The 17,052-nt window shown below is 46.9% G+C and overlaps 1 protein-coding gene across 1 annotated transcript; it reads left to right on the top strand.

Moving 5' to 3' along the window:
• Positions 1–2,042: 2,042 nt before the first annotated feature.
• On the top strand, positions 2,043–16,196 carry LOC138520059 (acidic mammalian chitinase-like). Its single transcript, XM_069632587.1, has 11 exons — positions 2,043–2,095; positions 2,578–2,607; positions 5,363–5,564; positions 7,144–7,200; positions 8,230–8,395; positions 8,799–8,923; positions 10,198–10,321; positions 10,416–10,601; positions 11,913–12,029; positions 13,140–13,269; positions 15,834–16,196. The coding sequence occupies exons 1-11, from the start codon at positions 2,071–2,073 to the stop codon at positions 16,112–16,114; spliced, it is 1,443 nt and encodes a 480-aa protein (XP_069488688.1). The 5' UTR covers positions 2,043–2,070; the 3' UTR covers positions 16,115–16,196.
• Positions 16,197–17,052: the final 856 nt, after the last annotated feature.

Consider the following 17,052-nt stretch of genomic DNA (forward strand, 5'->3'; position numbering starts at 1 on the left):
ACTCTTGGTGCAGGGAGAAGAACTGGCATACTTAAGCAGCAGCACTGGTGCATGGAGCAACCCTGGCACAGTTAAGCAACACCTCTGGTGCAGGGAGCAGTCTGTCATAGTTAAGCAGCCCCCCTGGTGCAGGGAGTATTACTAGCATAGTTCAGCAGTAGCACTGGCCCAGGGAGCAGTCTGGCATATTTAAGCAGCATCTCTAGCACAAGGGGCACCCCTGGCATAGTTAAGCAGCACCCTTGTTGCAGGTAGCGGAAAAAATGTAGTTAAGTAGCAGCACTTGCACAGGAACCAACACTGGCATATTTAAGCAGCACTGCTGATGCAAAGAGCAGCCCTGCCATATATAAACAGCACCCTTGATGCAGGGAGCAGAACCGTCACAGTGAAACAGCAGAACTGGCTCATAAGGCAAATCTGGCATAGTTAAACAGCACCTCTGGTGCAGCGAGTAGCCATGGCATAGCCAAGCAGCACCCGTGATGCAGAGATCAGCCCTGGCACAGTAAAGTAGAACCCATGACACATGGGGCCGCTCTGGCATTGTAAAGGAGCAGCCCAGGCATATTTAAGCAGCACTCTTGGTGCAGAGATCAGCCATGGCATAGTAAAGGAGCAGCCCTGGAATATTTAAGCAGCACTCTTGGTACAGAGAACAGCCATGGCATAGTAAAGCAGTACCCCTGACACAGGGAGCAGTCCTGGCATAGTAAAGGTGCAGCCCTGGCATATTTAAGCAGCACCCTTGGTGCAGAGATCACCCCTACAAAGTAAAGCAGTACCCTTGACACAGTTAGAAGTCCTGGCATAGTAAAGCAGTACCCTTGATACAGGGAGAAGTCCTGGCATAGTAAAACAGCACCCTTCTTGACACAGGGAGCAGTCCTGGCAGAGCAAAGCAGCACCCTTGACACATGGAGAAGTCCTGGCATAGTAAAACTGTACCCTTGACACATGGAGCAGTTCTGGCAGAGCAAAGCAGTACCCTTGACACAGGGAGCAGTCCTGGCAGAGCAAAGCAGCACCCTTGATACAGGGAGAAGTCCTGGCATAGTAAAACAGCACCCTTCTTGACACAGGGAGCAGTCCTGGCAGAGCAAAGCAGCACCCTTGACACATGGAGAAGTCCTGGCATAGTAAAACAGTACCCTTGACACAGGGAGCAGTCCTGGCAGAGCAACCCAGTACCCGTGACACAGGGAGCAGTCCTGGCAGAGCAAAGCAGCACCCGTGGCACAGACAACAGCATCTTGACATGTGATGTTAGCAATTCTGTTGGAATTTTATTTCCTTTTGAAGGAATCTTAGCGCATGGAAGCCCAGACACCGGGACGGTTATACATTCTCTGAGCACAGTTTGAAGCTGGTGTTTCTTTCTCCTGGCACTGTAGGGGCCCATGGCATTGCCATGATGGCGCACACTGAATCGGTGGGCACTGTGTGTCCTGTGGCACATGCCCACTGCTGCTGTGCACCCGCTCCTTGTATGGGGCACATTAATGCTGGCATCTGGGTGGTGTGGCAGAGCTGGCAGACTGGTTATTCATGAGAAAGTCACCTGCTCCTTACACCTGGGGCTGTTTAGCCAATGTATTTGGGGGCTGGTTCCATTTTTGAAACATTTCTTGGCAGCAGGAGGGAGAGGTGACCCCCACCTGAAGGTTACTGGGGGTGCAGTGTGATGCCCTGCTGGTATTAGGGTATTGCTCCCTAGTTTGGCTTCCCAGTGGCCAGTGATAGGCTGGGAGGTCATAGCTTAGTTGTTGGTTGTTTTCTTGCAGCAGGGCGAGTTCAGCTTCCAGGCGGCCTTGCCCCTTCCTTATCCAGGTGTGCATTTCACTTCTGCAGGCCCAGGGCAAGGGGTGAAAACTAACATAGCCCCTGATTGGGATCAGCTAATCTCAGAGTCCACCTGTGCTATCGCACTTGGCCCTGGTGTATTCTGAGAGGCAGCCCCCTCCCGCCCCCCAGCAGGTGTGCGGGTTCCACGCGTATACACCGCCTGCCCCTTATAAAAGGGAGAACCCTCCTTAGGCTAGATGCAGAGTCTGACCCTGCTGCAGAGACATGGACAAGATGCTGCTGTGGGCTGGTGAGTACTCACATGGATCCCTGCAGCCAGGCCTAGCCAGTCCATCCCTGGCCTGCTCCAACAGTGCAGACCTATTTCCCAAACATTACCTTTATACATTTAAAGGGAACGAAGTTTTTGGAAGTATTTATATTTTCAAAAAATATGGTCTTGAGGAAATAGTAACTTCCAAAAAAAGCGTTTTCAAAAACTAGCTATCATGTAAAAATGTACTTTGAAATAAACTAATATTGTTTAAAAGGTTGGGTGTAAAACGAAATACGGAAAAGGGAATGTTTGTTAAATTGATGGACGCATCTGCCAGCATGGGCCCCTTGGATTCCCAGACTGGTCCACTGTTCAGTGATAATGCCTCTTGCTGAGTCCAGGGAGATGCGGCCCATTATAGCCTCCTGCCTGCACCTCTGGGCTCAGGGAAGTCTATGCCTCGGCCTCTGGACAGAGCACTCTTAACATGACTTCCTTTTCTTCTTCTCTTGCAGGTTTGGCTTTGTTGCTGCAGGTGCAGCTGGGTAAGGAGGCTCCCTCTCTTTCTCAATAACTCTGGGGTTTCTAGGAGGCTTTTGTCGATGTGAAGGAGGCGGGTGTCAGAGGTGGTGTCCACGAAGCATGTGTGCACAGGCACTGGGAAGTGCATATGTCTGAAAGGAGGAGCCTGTGTGCATTCGTGGTGCGTGCGTGCATATTTGGGGGGTGTGTGTGCGTGTGTGCGTGTGTGCGTGCGTGCGTGTGTGTGTGTGCGCACGCGCACACCCTGAGGAAAAGCCTACTGTATCTTACAGACTAACCACAGTCCATCCTTGCAGGGGCCACAGATAGTTATGGGTTGGCAATGACCCTAACACCATGGTCATTGTCCACACCGCCATTTTGTTAGCAATAAACAGATCTTTCCTTTTCGCTGTTTGGGGGTAGGTTGCTGATTGGACATGTGCAGGGGTTATTGGGGGGCACTTCCTATCCAGGAGGTGCACGTAACTTCCCTTATCAGGTGGAGAACTTATAACGCTGTAGCACTAATCTACGGCAAACCGGCAGCGGAGCGCCTGTCCTGGGAGAACTTTGCAAGACGACCTCCATTACTGAAGAATATGTATTTCTTCAGTGTTTTGCCAGAGGCAGCCTGTCAGCTTACAGATGGTGCCTCAACAATGTGGAAAGCTTAGCTTCTGGCAGCAGCTGTCACAGCTGGCCCCAGAGCACCAAGCTTAGCTTCTGGCAGCAGCTGTCACAGCTGGCCCCAGAGCACGGCACCTGAGCAAGTTAGAGTGAGGCTTCAGGAGGCTGTCAGCCACCAACTTACCTATGAAAGAGGGGGATATGGGTGCCTGGGGTCCACATCGCACCAGCAGCCCTTTCTCGGTACCTCCCATAACCAGGTCCGCAGAGCTTTTGGTAATGCGTACTGTCTGCAGACTGCACACTTCCTACATGCCGAGTCCCACATCATTACTGCACATGGGGTCAAATGCATTGATTAGCGAGAAAGAGAGAGAGAGAAAGAGAGGGATGGAGAGATCGACAGTGGCAATGTGAGTACGTGAAAGGGGACCTGTCTGCAAAAAGCCAATGGTAGCAATGCAGAGAGGACAACAGGTTGCTGTACCTTACAACCCCCTACCTGACTAACCAACTCCCCTCTCCTATCACCTTACACTACACACACACACATTTCCCTCAGAGAGCCGCCACAGGCTTAGACGTTAGCCCATCAACACAAACTGAGCCATGACGAAGCTCTCCTCTTTAGCCCTATCGCCCCGCACCCACATAAGTGGTTAACTAGACGCAAAGTGCTGTAGTCTAGCAGATCTCAGTCTCTCCTCTTCGGAGAACATATAAGCAAGTCTTTCTGCCAAGCTCACAGAAAGCAGACATGCCCTCAAGACCTGGGTACTTCCGACCTGCAACCATCAACACCATACGTTTTGCATCCGCCTCTCCTAGCTAACCCTCTTACAACCCTCACTCTCCTCTTTTCTTATAGAGCCATGCGCAGCGAGGCCAACAAAACTGGCAGAAGTGCCCTATATAAGACCACTTCCTATTATATTACCGCATCTCGTGGAATACCCCTAGAGATGCGTCCAACTTGTTACGACTCTAGCTGAACACTGCTTCACAAACATAAAGATAGCTACTCACCAACATTCCCAAAGCACTTATTTGCCTCCATAGACGGAGTACGCTTCAGCTCAAATGAGTGATATCTATCTCACGAGGGACCAAAAATAGGAGATAGGGTGGCCATTTTGGATTTGGAACTGTGGCTAATGAATCACAAAAAGAGCAGCCATTTTGGACATTGAGAGAATTGCGAGCATCGAATAGAAAGTCGACCCATTCATTTTGATTCGCTAGTAAACAGGTTGCCACGATCCACTCAGGACATAACTATATAATTTTCTTGGCATGCCCTATTTTCCATAAAAAGTCTTTTTCACGCCTCACCCTGCCAGACACGGTAATGGCGACTGGGGCTGTTGCTTCTGCTATACCAGGGGTATGCAACCTTCAGTTCTCCTGATGTTTTGGGGCGCAGTTCTCATCGTCCCCACCCAGCATAGTCAGAGAGACAGGGGAGTCGTAGTCCAAAACATGTGGAGAACCAAAGGTTGGAGAGCACTGCTCTAAACCATACCGAGAAGCAGAGATTCAAACTGTTTGACTGCAGGACAAGTGGTGCCTTCTTCAGCCGATGATAACACGGGCCGCCATCTTGGATTACAATCTTTGGAACCCGTACATAGGGAGGACATTTTATGCAAATTGGGGACATTGTAAAAGAGCTGGAAATAACCACTAACATGGGCTATTCATTTAATGTGCGATGTGTAGCACGCCAGCATGGCACTAAGTACACACATGAAGAAGGGTTCATGTAAGGGGTTTGTTTAGAAATGTCCAGCCAGGGGTGCAATTCTCCAAAGTAGAGCTGTGCTTAGCCACCATGGCCATGAAAAGAATCGGACAGCCATCCGACTGGAAGACTCTGGGAGTACTGGGTCTAGAGATATCCCGGACCAAGAGTCGACGGGTGCGAAATTTGAAGGCTTTTGACCAAAAGCCAATCTTTTAGGACAAAAAGAACAATTATTGTGTTAGAACCAAAGACTCAGGCTGTACTGCAGGGCGTAAGGCTCACAGCCAATGAGAGAGCGTAGCGGTTTCCTGAGACCTACCCACACTCATTGTGACACCCGCGTTCCAGGCTCTCCCAGTGGGACTCTCACCCTGACGCTAAACTCTGATCTCCTTCCTCCTCAGGCTCCTCCTACAAACTCGTCTGCTACTTCACCAACTGGGCCCAGTACAGACCAGAACCCGCCAAGTACAAGCCAATCAATGTGGACCCCCACCTCTGCACCCATGGGGTCTACGCCTTCGCCACAATGAGCAACCACAAGATCGTCCCTTACGAGTGGAATGATGACGTCCTCTATAAGGAGTACAACGACCTCAAGAAAAAGTAAGTTTCCTCCAAGGCTTTATGGTATCGGATCTATGTTATATGTTTTAATTACAAGGGATTTAATGTAGAAGTAATGAACTGTAGCAGGGAAAGGTTTAATGAGAAGATTAGCAACATTCTCACTGCTCCCAACTTTACTTGCCCAACTGGTACAGATCTTAATTTTTCTCTTCTAAGGGGTGGTCCCTTACAAGTGCATCAAGATTGCAGTTTCCCAGCATCCCATGTGCGCACATTTGTGATGAGGTTTTGGGTGCATATCCCATTGGGAGCTTTCTTCTGGAATGCCCCTAATCCACCTTTCTTCGTCAAGAAGTGGTGCCCTAAACCAGGAGATCAAAGCCTTGCTGCCCTTTAAGAGTGACCTGAATACTCCAGAACATGGCACAATGCTGCAATTGAAGGCCTCCAGATGTGGACTCAGTTCTCCCAGTGTGGCCTACAGGCTTGGAGACAATACTTCGCACAGGGTCAACATTACTGGTCATAAAACTCCAGGTAAAGCCCCCAGAACTGGACCCAGTCTTCACATGGTGTCCTGTAGAACTGGAAACATGCATACGCCTTGGGACTTCTGGCCCCAGGGATCTGTGTGTGGTCCCCCACAACACTCCAGGCCATCGCCACTCTTTGGTACAATTTATAATGTGGTGAACTACCTATGCATTAACTTCATGGGACGTGCCAGGGACGGAAAGTCAACACATAGGAGGTTGCCATTCAGGCCCATAGGGCAGGATCAGAGTGGATCGGTCTGCTGGTCCTTAAATCATTTTAATTGGCCTCTTTCTATATGATGGGGTGAAAAGCTGCCTGTTGGTAGAGTTTTGGCAATATTAATAGCAAATGGTCGATCAGTGATGCCATTTGCACTTGGGGCAAGGGAGCGATCTTCAGATGGTGAGAAATAGCTCAGGGGAAACGCAGGGCAACACAGGTTCAAATCCTGATCCCGCGCTTAGACATTGGTCTCTGGTATAAAGCGCGTAATAAAAGATACATTAATTAATTACCCTGAGGTTCCCAGGGTCAAATCGTGGTGTCACAGAGAAGCACCCAATGTACCTTTTGTTGAGGTGAGAGCGTAACCTGAAAGTCAGACATTTGAAATCCTTCAGAACCGACGGAGCTTTTGTCTTTCAAAGGTTAATAAAATGAGCCTGAGAAATTAAGAACAGTGTAAATCCCCTTAAGTGCCAAGAGGCCAGCCAGTTTATGAGGTGAGCTTTATAAAGCGATATTATTATTATTACTACACTGTATAAGGACAAGTGTGACCACATATGCCTGCATCGGTCATCTTTGGCTTCCTGTAGGACTAGGCCATTTACAAGCCACATAAGGGCAAGTGTGACCACATATGCCTGCATCAGTGACCTATGACCTCCTGTAAGACTATGCCATTTACAAGCCATATAAAGGCAAGTGTGACCACATATGCCTGTATCGGTCACCCATGACTTCCTGTAGGACTAGGCCATTTACAAGTGGCTAAAGGAAATGAGTAGTGTAGAAACATAGGAATGTAATGCATGCACCTCACTTTATCCATGTTTCCTTACACTTCCCCCTCTAGAAACCCCAAGATGCTGACGCTGCTCGCCGTGGGAGGATGGAATTTTGGAACACAGAAGTGAGAGCTTTTTCTTCTTCCTCAGGTTGTATATAGCTATATATGTAGACTGGAGGCACCTTTGCAATCTGTAAGGACCAGTAGAGTTGGCCATGTTTGCAACTTGACTTTGTGTGTCCAGCGATACTAGTACGATACTAGTACGAACTAGTACGGATGAGTTATTCACCGGTGCGGATGCTCAGACGAATGATAGAAGTTATGGTGACGATGACGGTGCTTTAGTACATGGTTTCGATAGAAGTGGTAATGCTGCGTGTAGGTGGTGGCATTGTTGACATCGTTGTTATCTAGGGTTGCGTTGACGATGGAGCCAATTGTGCACTCTGTTGGCGCCATCAAAGAGGACAGTTCTGAATTTCAATTCGAATGTATTGTTTCTTGGTTTAATGATGTTGCTATTCATGGCTTTGCTAAAAGAAAAGGTCATGATATAAACGGGTCAAACAATGATATTGAGGTGATATGCCCGAGGTGGCACGTTGACCCGGTGCATGCCACGAGGGGCAATTTACCATTAGTACCCGTGTAGTACCCAAAAGAAATTGATGGTCTTGCTGATGATGCCTCTATTGGTTGTGCTGCTTTTACGGAGGATCCAAGGATGACTGGTGGTTTTGATGATGCTGATAATATTGAGAGCGTGGATGAGGACTGCACGACAGGTCGCTTACAATGCTTAGGAACAGGGTGTTGATGATGAAAAGAAAAGAGTTGGGGTTTGATAGCAATGAATAGAACAATGAACTTACAATACTGAACTTGATGGTGTTGACAACACTGACAAATATCAAACAAATTAGTGATGATCTTGCTGGAAAAGTTTAATCAAAGCGGCATGGTTGAAGAGAACAATGAACTTACAATACTGAACTTGACAACACTGACAAATATCTCACACATTAGGGATGATCTTGCTGGAAATGTTTCATCAACGTGGGATGGTTGTTGGTGTTGCCGATGGTGAGATATCCATTCTGATGGTACTGAGCAGATGCGACGATGGTTAACACGATTTTGCTGTTCCAGGTTCACTGAAATGGTTGCTGTTCCAGGTAACCGTAAGATCTTTATTGACTCTGTGATCGAACACCTCCGTAAGTACAACTTTGACGGAATAGATCTGGACTTCGAGTACCCAGGGTCGAGAGGAAGCCCGCCAGAGGACAAGCGTCGATTTACCATTTTATGTCAGGTAAGGAGGATTAGGTGGGTTTCTCTACCACCCAAGAGCTGCATACAAGCATTGTTACATGAAACATAGAACATTGATAACATGCATAGAACAGCTGTGCATGTTGGTAGCAGGTGGGAGGTCACAGTTGAAGCAGTGCTTAGGCTGAAACGTGCGCTGCTTCAACTGTGGGCGTGGCCTATAAAACCACAGGAATGTATGTACTCAAATACAGAGGTATCAAATGTAATCAATTTACAGAGGATCCATACAGAATCTGCCTGATAATCAAGAGTGCCCAGTCTCTATGAATATTAGAGATATAGTTAATAATCATTCCGACTCAACCAGTCCTACTTGATCTGGCATTGCCCTGCTAGTGCCACTAGAGAAATATCAACATGCCCTTTTTCTGACCTCCTAGGAAATTCTCGCAGCCTTCGAGCAAGAGGGGAAGGCAACTAACCGCCCCCGGCTGCTGGTCACAGCCGCCGTGTCTGCCGGAAAAGGAACCATTGATGCCGGTTATGAAATTGCTGAGGTTGGGAAGTAAGTGCAGGGATTTAGTCCCAGAAAAGTGCCCTGGGGGTGGATGTGAAGTGATGTGTTGTTACAGTAAGAAGTCCTTTTCTTAAACAATAGATTCAGAAAATGTGCAGAGTTGACAAGATTCAGGATGTATTAGGTGTACAGCCAAACATTCATAAACATATGAAGGTTTCATGAATCTTCTTTAAGATCCCGGAGGCTGGGTAAGAACGGAGGAAACCCCAAGCATCACAAGGCTGCTGGCTTGTGTTTCAGTGATTTCGGTGTGGGACGGAGCCGTAGGCTCCATCACTGCCCGGCTTTCTACGGTTGGCTAGTACTCAACCTCACCAAAGACGTGGCAGCACACATCACGGCAGGCCAGACATTGGAGTGATTTCGAGCAGGGAGGTCACATCTTAGCCCAAGGGATGAATTCAACATGTGAGTTTTCCACTCAGACCCAGGTGCCCCCATCCCCTCTCACTGAGCTTCAGGTTGCTGCTTTTGGGATACTTCTGGAACCCAAAAGAAACCGAAGGCTTGGTATAAGACCTCTACTGGCATTAAGTCCATTCCCATCAAAACATTCAGGAAAAGACGACAGTTGTATTTGTATTTATTTGAAAAACAGGATATCCGTTTTTGCTCAGAAATGACTTTCAATCAGACATGTACCATGGAGGCCTTCTCACGAGGGGTGTGTCTACAAGACCACAAAGATGAGGACACATGGTGAACCCCAGTCTGTGAGGGTGTGAAGAAAGTGGGACATAGCCCAGGGACTACTCAAAAGGTTACTTTAACCTAGGGGGCTAGTACTGCAAACTAGGGAAGAGTACAAAACAAATATACACAATGATATTGCTAAGCGGCACTGGTGCTAAGCGGCACTGGAGGGAGTGGTGAGGTCAGGGACGGGTAATATACATAAGGACAGTTGGGTCATATTTGTTTACATTTGATGAGGATAAGAACGCCTCATGCTACCCACGACGTAATTCAGTCCCTGAGCTGGTACTGAGCCCAGCACCAGAGGAGACAACCAAGAAAGATCTTGTGGTATGTGAGTGTGTTGAATATGCTTTGATGTTATGTTCGCTGGTTAAATACTTCCGGAGCTGACTGAGTCCCGCGGGTGCATGAGTCTTGCATGCAAGTGACATGACTTGAATTGGGTGCTGCAACCATTGCACACCACCCATCCTGAGATTGTGGCACCGTCATAGTAGTGATAGCCTGCCATGTGCCATCAGCTTTATTAAATAGGTCTAAATAGGTCTGTCTCGTCCCAGGGTTCTAGACTTCATCAGTGTGATGACCTACGACTTCCACGGCGGTTGGGACACCTTCACAGGACACAACAGCCCTCTCTACGCCGGACCTGAAGACAAGTGGGACTTTGTTTACTTCAACTGCGTAAGGCAACCCCTCTGTGTTAACCATTGGTCGCTACCCATTCTTACGCATCATCACCATGGCGGTTGACCATCTTCCATTCTTATATCCTCAGGAATACGCTATGAAGTACTGGAGAGACAACGGTGTCCCGGCGGAGAAGCTGATCATGGGTTTCCCAACGTACGGACGTACATTCCGATTGGTTACTCCAAATGATTGCAAAATTGGTGCCCAAGCTGCTGGCGCGGGATCTGCTGGTACCTACACCCGTGAGGCTGGCTTCTGGGCCCATTACGAGGTAAGGCAGGTTCCGATTTGCCCAAATCCTCAGTGCTGGGCTCCATTTTGCGTTCTGCACTGAGGTCACGTGGGATACTTTATAGTGTTTGGTCGATTGCAACTGCTCCAAATCTTTAATTTCATGACTGTTCTGCTACCCTGTGCAACCATGTATCGGCTGAATCGACTCCCAAGGTTCACTTAACATAGATTGAGGGTCGAAACAATGAGGGAGATACAGTTAGACGCGAAGTCCCCAACTTTCCCTCTGGGAGCCATTGACGCTCAGCGGTGGAAGGAGGACGTCAAGTGCACCCCAGGAACCTGCCTTAGAGTCTGTGTTAGCCCCCTCCTCAGCTCTCTGCCCATGGTAATCTCTCAGGAGGGACTTTCTCCAATTCCATGGTGATTGTCTAGACATTAGAAATATATGATGCAGAGACCATACAGTTTGAGGTGCTGCTTATAAATGGGGTGCTCTTAATAGCATAAAATACAGGCTTGCATCATAGTCCTGTGCCAATGCAACATACCAATACTCATCGGTAAATGCAAGCAGCAGAAAGTCCTGCGCTATCATCTATCGAGTACTCTCATTGCTGGTGTGCCCTTATAAGGAAGATAGAGGCAAACTAAATCAGACAGAATTTGATTACGGGTGGGCTCTGAAACCAAACCGTCAGACGTCAGAACTAAACTGTAATAAGCTGTTACAGGCTGGTTTTGGTTTCCTCACATACAAGAAAATGAATATGAGACATGTGGGGCTTATGCAGTACTCAGTGAACTGTAATATGTAAACTCTATAAACCTGGTCTGCGTGCCGTACTAAGCATTAGGTGCCCTGACGACAGAGATAAAGGCACAGGCGCAGCAAGGTCGTTCAGCGAGGTTTAAAGGCCCATAACACATGGTACATCCAAGCATGGGGTCTATAGAGCTATTATACCCCGGGTGGCTCTCGTAAGTGTATAGTCTATATCAGTCTGTAGACGTCCATGCATAAATCTGCCTCGGCAGTTGTAGGGAATTGGCTGGAAATATGCTCTGTGCTACCTGTAGGCTTGGAATGCTGCGCTCTGAGCATACAAACCAATTTGTGCGCTACATTTCAGTTTGCATAGTCCAGAGAGTGTCCAATGAGAACGTTCTTTCAACATTCCAAGGCATATAATAGAAAATAGTGCAGTATTGCAGATTCCGCCAAGGCTGATATATGAGAGCAGGACCCTTGCACGTGCCACGTGCCTGATGATTATGCCCAGTGCTCGCCATGCCTCCCAATCCTGATGCTCTGTCTACAGTAACCTGTCCATCACTTTATCCACAGATCTGCACCTTCTTATCCACCGCTACCGTGAAATGTAGCGAAGAGCAGAAGGTCTCCTACGCCTGCAAAGGGAACGAGTGGGTCGGTTTTGAGGATGACCGAAGCTACAGGTGCAAAGTGAGTGGTTCCATCTGAATCTTGACCCGCTTCATCATGACACGGATAGAACTGGGTATTTCGGTTTCAGTCCATAACTATCACGTTCTAGTGAGTCCTTGACCCCTCAATTCATAAAATATTCTTATCAATGACAGCAACATCAAACTCTTTAAAACACAAAATCAGAATTATAGGAAAAAGGGGCATCAAGGGAAAAGGGCATTTTGCACAGTTCCTTGGGAACACTGCGGTCTGTATGAATTCCTGATCTGGGCCTAACTCAAACTATACATCGGGGCAGGTCAATTTAGCACAGCATTTGCCCCGGTCCAAAAATATATTGAAGCAATGCATATTTGCACTTTCCTTGCCTTTGTCCAAATTTGCTTTAATCCAGTGCAAAGTTTCTGAATATGGACCCGAGAGAGAACACTGTGTCTGGTGTGGCTTACAATCATCAAAAGAAGGGCTCTTAGCTATGTGAGCATCTAAGGCCTTGAATATCTGTGGGTCCACCTCCTAAGATGTCTGGGAGGAAGATGGTCCTACATAGATGTTGTCCGAGTGCTACACATTGCCTCCTTTTTCTTAGCCGCGGTGCCTCCTCACAGTTCATACAGTGATTGTGCGCTGTGTAACTGTGAGGACTCGCTCATTCTGATCACTGCAGAGGCATCCACCACCTGGTTTTCACCCTCCCTCTCATTTTGGGACCAGGCTTTTCCAGATCGACACAAGGTCTTTATTTGGTCTTCGGCAAGAGGTCTAAACAATGGGGGCCACCTTCAAAATATAGACAGAGGGAATGGGTTCAGTCTCACAATTATGTTCCAGTGACTCTTGGAAAATGTGAACTCTGCAGGGTGAGTGTGTGATTTTGAGGCATGCCACAGCAGTGATTGGCAGCACAGCCTTTATGTGTGAAGGACACTAATCATTGGCCAATCCACTTCTCTCTCATTGGTGGACACTTCATCTGCAATGGGGATGTTCTATTATAATTTCCAGCCCACTGAAGACCTCTCCAATTCCCGCCCACTGATTCCCGGTACCTTCTGATCAGTACTTGGGCACGCCAAGGGCCCTTTGCCACTTTGCTAACACCCTCTTCTTCCTGTGTTTAATCAGGTGAAGTTCTTGAAGGAGAACAATTTTGGAGGTGCCATGGTCTGGGCCATTGACCTGGATGACTTTGCAGGTTCCTTCTGCGGCCAGGGGGCTTACCCACTCATCAACAAGCTGAAGCAGCTCTTGGCAGGTACGTAAGTAAACGCGCTGTCCATCACTCGTTCAAGGGTAAACGAGAGTTAGCAGAAAAAGTGGACACTTTATCTCGCATGTTCTTTATTTATTGGTACTAAATGCAAAACATTTTGAGATGTTTTTCTTCTAATAAAAACTTTATTTTTCCGATTGCTAATATAAAATGCTTTGGCTGTGGGCTCAGCGAGATTACCTCTTCCTCATCAAGTGCGTCCTTCAACATGGATTCTGCACACTGCCCTGTCTGTTAGTAAGCTCGGCACTACCAGATCCCCTCTTGGTTTTCATCAGGAGGGAATTCTTTACGATGATCTGGTAAAGGTGCCTCCACAACTCATAGGCACTCTTAAGCACACCTCAAAGCCTCACACATCCATCGCACAACTTGAAACTAGTACCACTACAGCAATGCACTATTATTTCTCTCCATGGGAGTTTATCCGCCAATAATGGGCAGCCTTCCTTCATCTCAAGATGAAATTTTGCTTGGTCAAAACACCTGTGACTTTCCATGCATCTCGGCGATCGTTATCAAACACATCCTGTGCCGTACTCCTGAACTTACGTCTGCCTGGTTATTCTCTAACCTTCTCCCTCTTGCCCGTCCCTCTCCTTGGGTTCTCTGATTTCGCCCGCGATAATCCCGCTTTATTGTCCAATACCCAACTAGATTATTTTGCATATCTGACTCCTGGGGCACTGTATTTGGTAATTGGTGAAAATATTCAATGGACAGAGTAGACCTAAAAATGCTGAATTAGAAATTTAGAAATGGAATTCAATGTTACTTTTATAAAATTCTGAATTTGACACTATGCCTGATAACAGAATAGGAGGAGGGAGGGCGGTTGGTACAACATTTTGGGAGATGGTTTTGATTTTAAAAAGGATTCGCCATTTCAGTCCTTGGGATATTAGTGAAGGATACAGGACTTCCACCTAATTTGCTGTTTAGGTTTTTTTTTGGTTTTTCCTTTTCTTTTATTCAGATTTTACATTATTTTTTAAAGTAAGTTATACATTTTATCTATGGTCGGAATTTTCACATTCAACTTTTTCCATTTGAGATGTCCACTGTTCTGAGGAATAAATGTAATATTTTCACAAAGTGTTTTGTGTATTAAGTGTCTGGTCCTGGCCAAACATCAAATGATTAATCAACCTTTATGTACACAACCTACCCACATAAACTATTTCTTAAGAATAAAAAAAAAATATGGAAGCAAAGTGTTTCAGTGGGACCAAAAAAAACAAAGATCCTAGTGGGGTGCAATGTTTCATGGCAAATGATGCTCCTCGAAACACGGGCTTCAATGGAATTTCTGATCCTCCGAAATAAGGCATCAATTGGCCATTAGACCAACCTCACAAACCAGGACGAAGGAGAGACGGGTTCCTTTCGGGTCAGCTTCAACATAACATGGCATTGTGGGCTCGCAAGGCCCCAATCAAGAAATCCCAAGAGATCGGACTCAGTTGAGTCTGTCTCCCCTCTCCTACCTATCGCCCATAAAACTCCACCTCTACCAGACAATCATCACACATTGGAACGAACAACATTATGGACTGTGTATCCCAGCCAGGGGACAACAACACAACAAAACCTTCCCTCCGAAGCCAATAGCACACTGCAACACAAATGGGTTAGTCCAATAGACGTTGTTAATCCCAAATCCCCTCTTGTTACCTCAACCAAGCCACTCACCTCACCATCTCCTAGCACCGTCAGAACCAGATTCACACATCAACACTCACTTGGAAACTTATATATGAGCCCATTTACTGCAGCAGAGCCATGCCAGACCGCACACCTTTAACTTTGTCACACCTCTCCCTCACACCTCCACCCCCAGTAGATTACCCCGTGTCCCTGAATCGCCATCTAATAAATCCTGAACTCTTCCCTCTGGAGAGAACAGAAATCCAAGTGTCACCACCGCCAACTACCTAGAAGCCTCCCGGCACTCAGGACCTAGGAACTTCCGGCCTCCACGCATCATCACTTCAGGTGTCGCATCTGCCGTCCCCACTACCACACTAACACCCGCATCTCTAAGATTTTCTTGCCGAGCTACACACAGGTCACCAATATATCAGACGTGCTCTATACAAGACCTCTTACACTACATGACATTGTTCAAAGGAGGTTCAACGTACTTTTATAGATCAGTTTCTTTAAAGGAATGACACTTAACACTATGCTAAGTTACAATAAAACATACAAGCAGCGCAGAAGGAAAATGATGGGGAGATATTAAACAGTTGATAAACCCAGATTTGTGATCAATATAGAAAGCAGAAAAGTCCTCTTCAAAGAAACAGGCCAGCGGTTTATGCTGCAGGTGTTTTGTGAGAGAATGCAATTGCCCCAGGTTAAGTCAAAGTGCCATCATTCTACTGTGTTGATATTGTCTTGTTTCTTTAAATAATGAAGCACATGTATGTGTCTGAGCTGGAGGGTGAGTGTCTTGTTTTATTCTTGAATGTCAAACAGCTGCTGATGATGTTGCATGAAAACTGTGTATGCTCCAACAACTATGGGTTCTTTTTTTGTTTCAGGTTCCGACAACACTTGCCCATCTTGCGGCCCCACCCCCCCACCGCCAATAACCACTCCAGGACCGATAACCACTCCCGGTCCAATAACGCCAACTCCACCAACCCAAACCCCGAGTGCCGACATCGACCTCAATTTCTGTGCTGACAAAAGTAATGGGTTCTACGTTAATCCAAACAACAGCAACAAGTTTTACCAGTGCTCCCAGAACATTACCTACCCCATGGAATGTGCCCCGGGGCTGGTGTTCCAGCCGAGCTGCAACTGCTGTAATTGGCCGTGAAATGCTCCACTGGAGAGCCTCCTCGGAGGTCGGTGGAGTAAAAATCCACAATGTTCACAACGTCATTAATAAAGGCTATGCTGAAGAAAGTTTTTTTTTTTTGTATCCTTTCTTTGCTTAGTTTCTGAGTAAATCTGATATGTTTTTGCTTTCTGGCTATGGGGGAGCCCACTTAAGACTATATAACTGGACTTCTGAAGACTGATGCAGAAGTTAACCTTTTTTGTGTTCCATCCTTCTCCTTGTTTAATATCAGACCTGTCCATGCCTTGGAACTAAGTTGTTGAGAGGCCAGGATTTGTGGGGGAATATCCTAGCTGTGCCCCAATAATATGAAGCTGACAGTTTGTCATTTGGTGTTGACCATTATAGTGACGTGTTTCTGGTGGGATTGGTATTCTCGCAACAGTTGCACCAATCCAGAGTATCGCAATATTATATGTGTGAAGACTAGGACCCCGTGATCTCTCATCATTGTCTATGCTGGCTAGAACTAATGGAGGCTGTAGACCAAAACATCTGGAGAGCCAAAAGTTACATGCCCCTGTGCCAGATCTTCAACGGGACACAGGGTCACAAGTGCTGTATACTTAGCATACACACACTAATCACTCTGAGAAGATCTACAGTTCTGTGTCATTAATAGACCCTGAAATTTAGGAACCCACAAATGGGTCCTATTTCTGTAGTCCATGCGTTACGGAACAAGTGCTCCGATGGCCTGGACGCGATAGGCTACAGACTAAGCATGGAGACTATTTTCTCAACTGGAATGGCATGACTAATTCTGTCTTTGTGAAGTAGTTATGTTCACCTGTGAAGTTACTCATGACCCCATGTTTGTAACCCCTTCGTATACTTACATTTCCCTCCACGGTGGGGACCCCTCCCTTCTCCTGTGGCCCATCACTCTTTTTTCTCTTTTGCCCCCAGTTTCT

Source organism: Ambystoma mexicanum, chromosome 13, assembly GCF_040938575.1.
Source record: "Ambystoma mexicanum isolate Mex_15411 chromosome 13, UKY_AmexF1_1, whole genome shotgun sequence".
Lineage (NCBI taxonomy): Eukaryota > Metazoa > Chordata > Amphibia > Caudata > Ambystomatidae > Ambystoma > Ambystoma mexicanum.

Coding starts and splice junctions, on each gene's coding strand:
- LOC138520059 (XM_069632587.1), top strand. CDS start 2,071: ATGGACAAGATGCTGCTGTGGGCTG. Junction 2,096..2,577: donor CAAGATGCTGCTGTGGGCTG/GTGAGTACTCAC, acceptor CTTCTCTTGCAG/GTTTGGCTTTGTTGCTGCAG. Junction 2,608..5,362: donor GTTGCTGCAGGTGCAGCTGG/GTAAGGAGGCTC, acceptor CTTCCTCCTCAG/GCTCCTCCTACAAACTCGTC.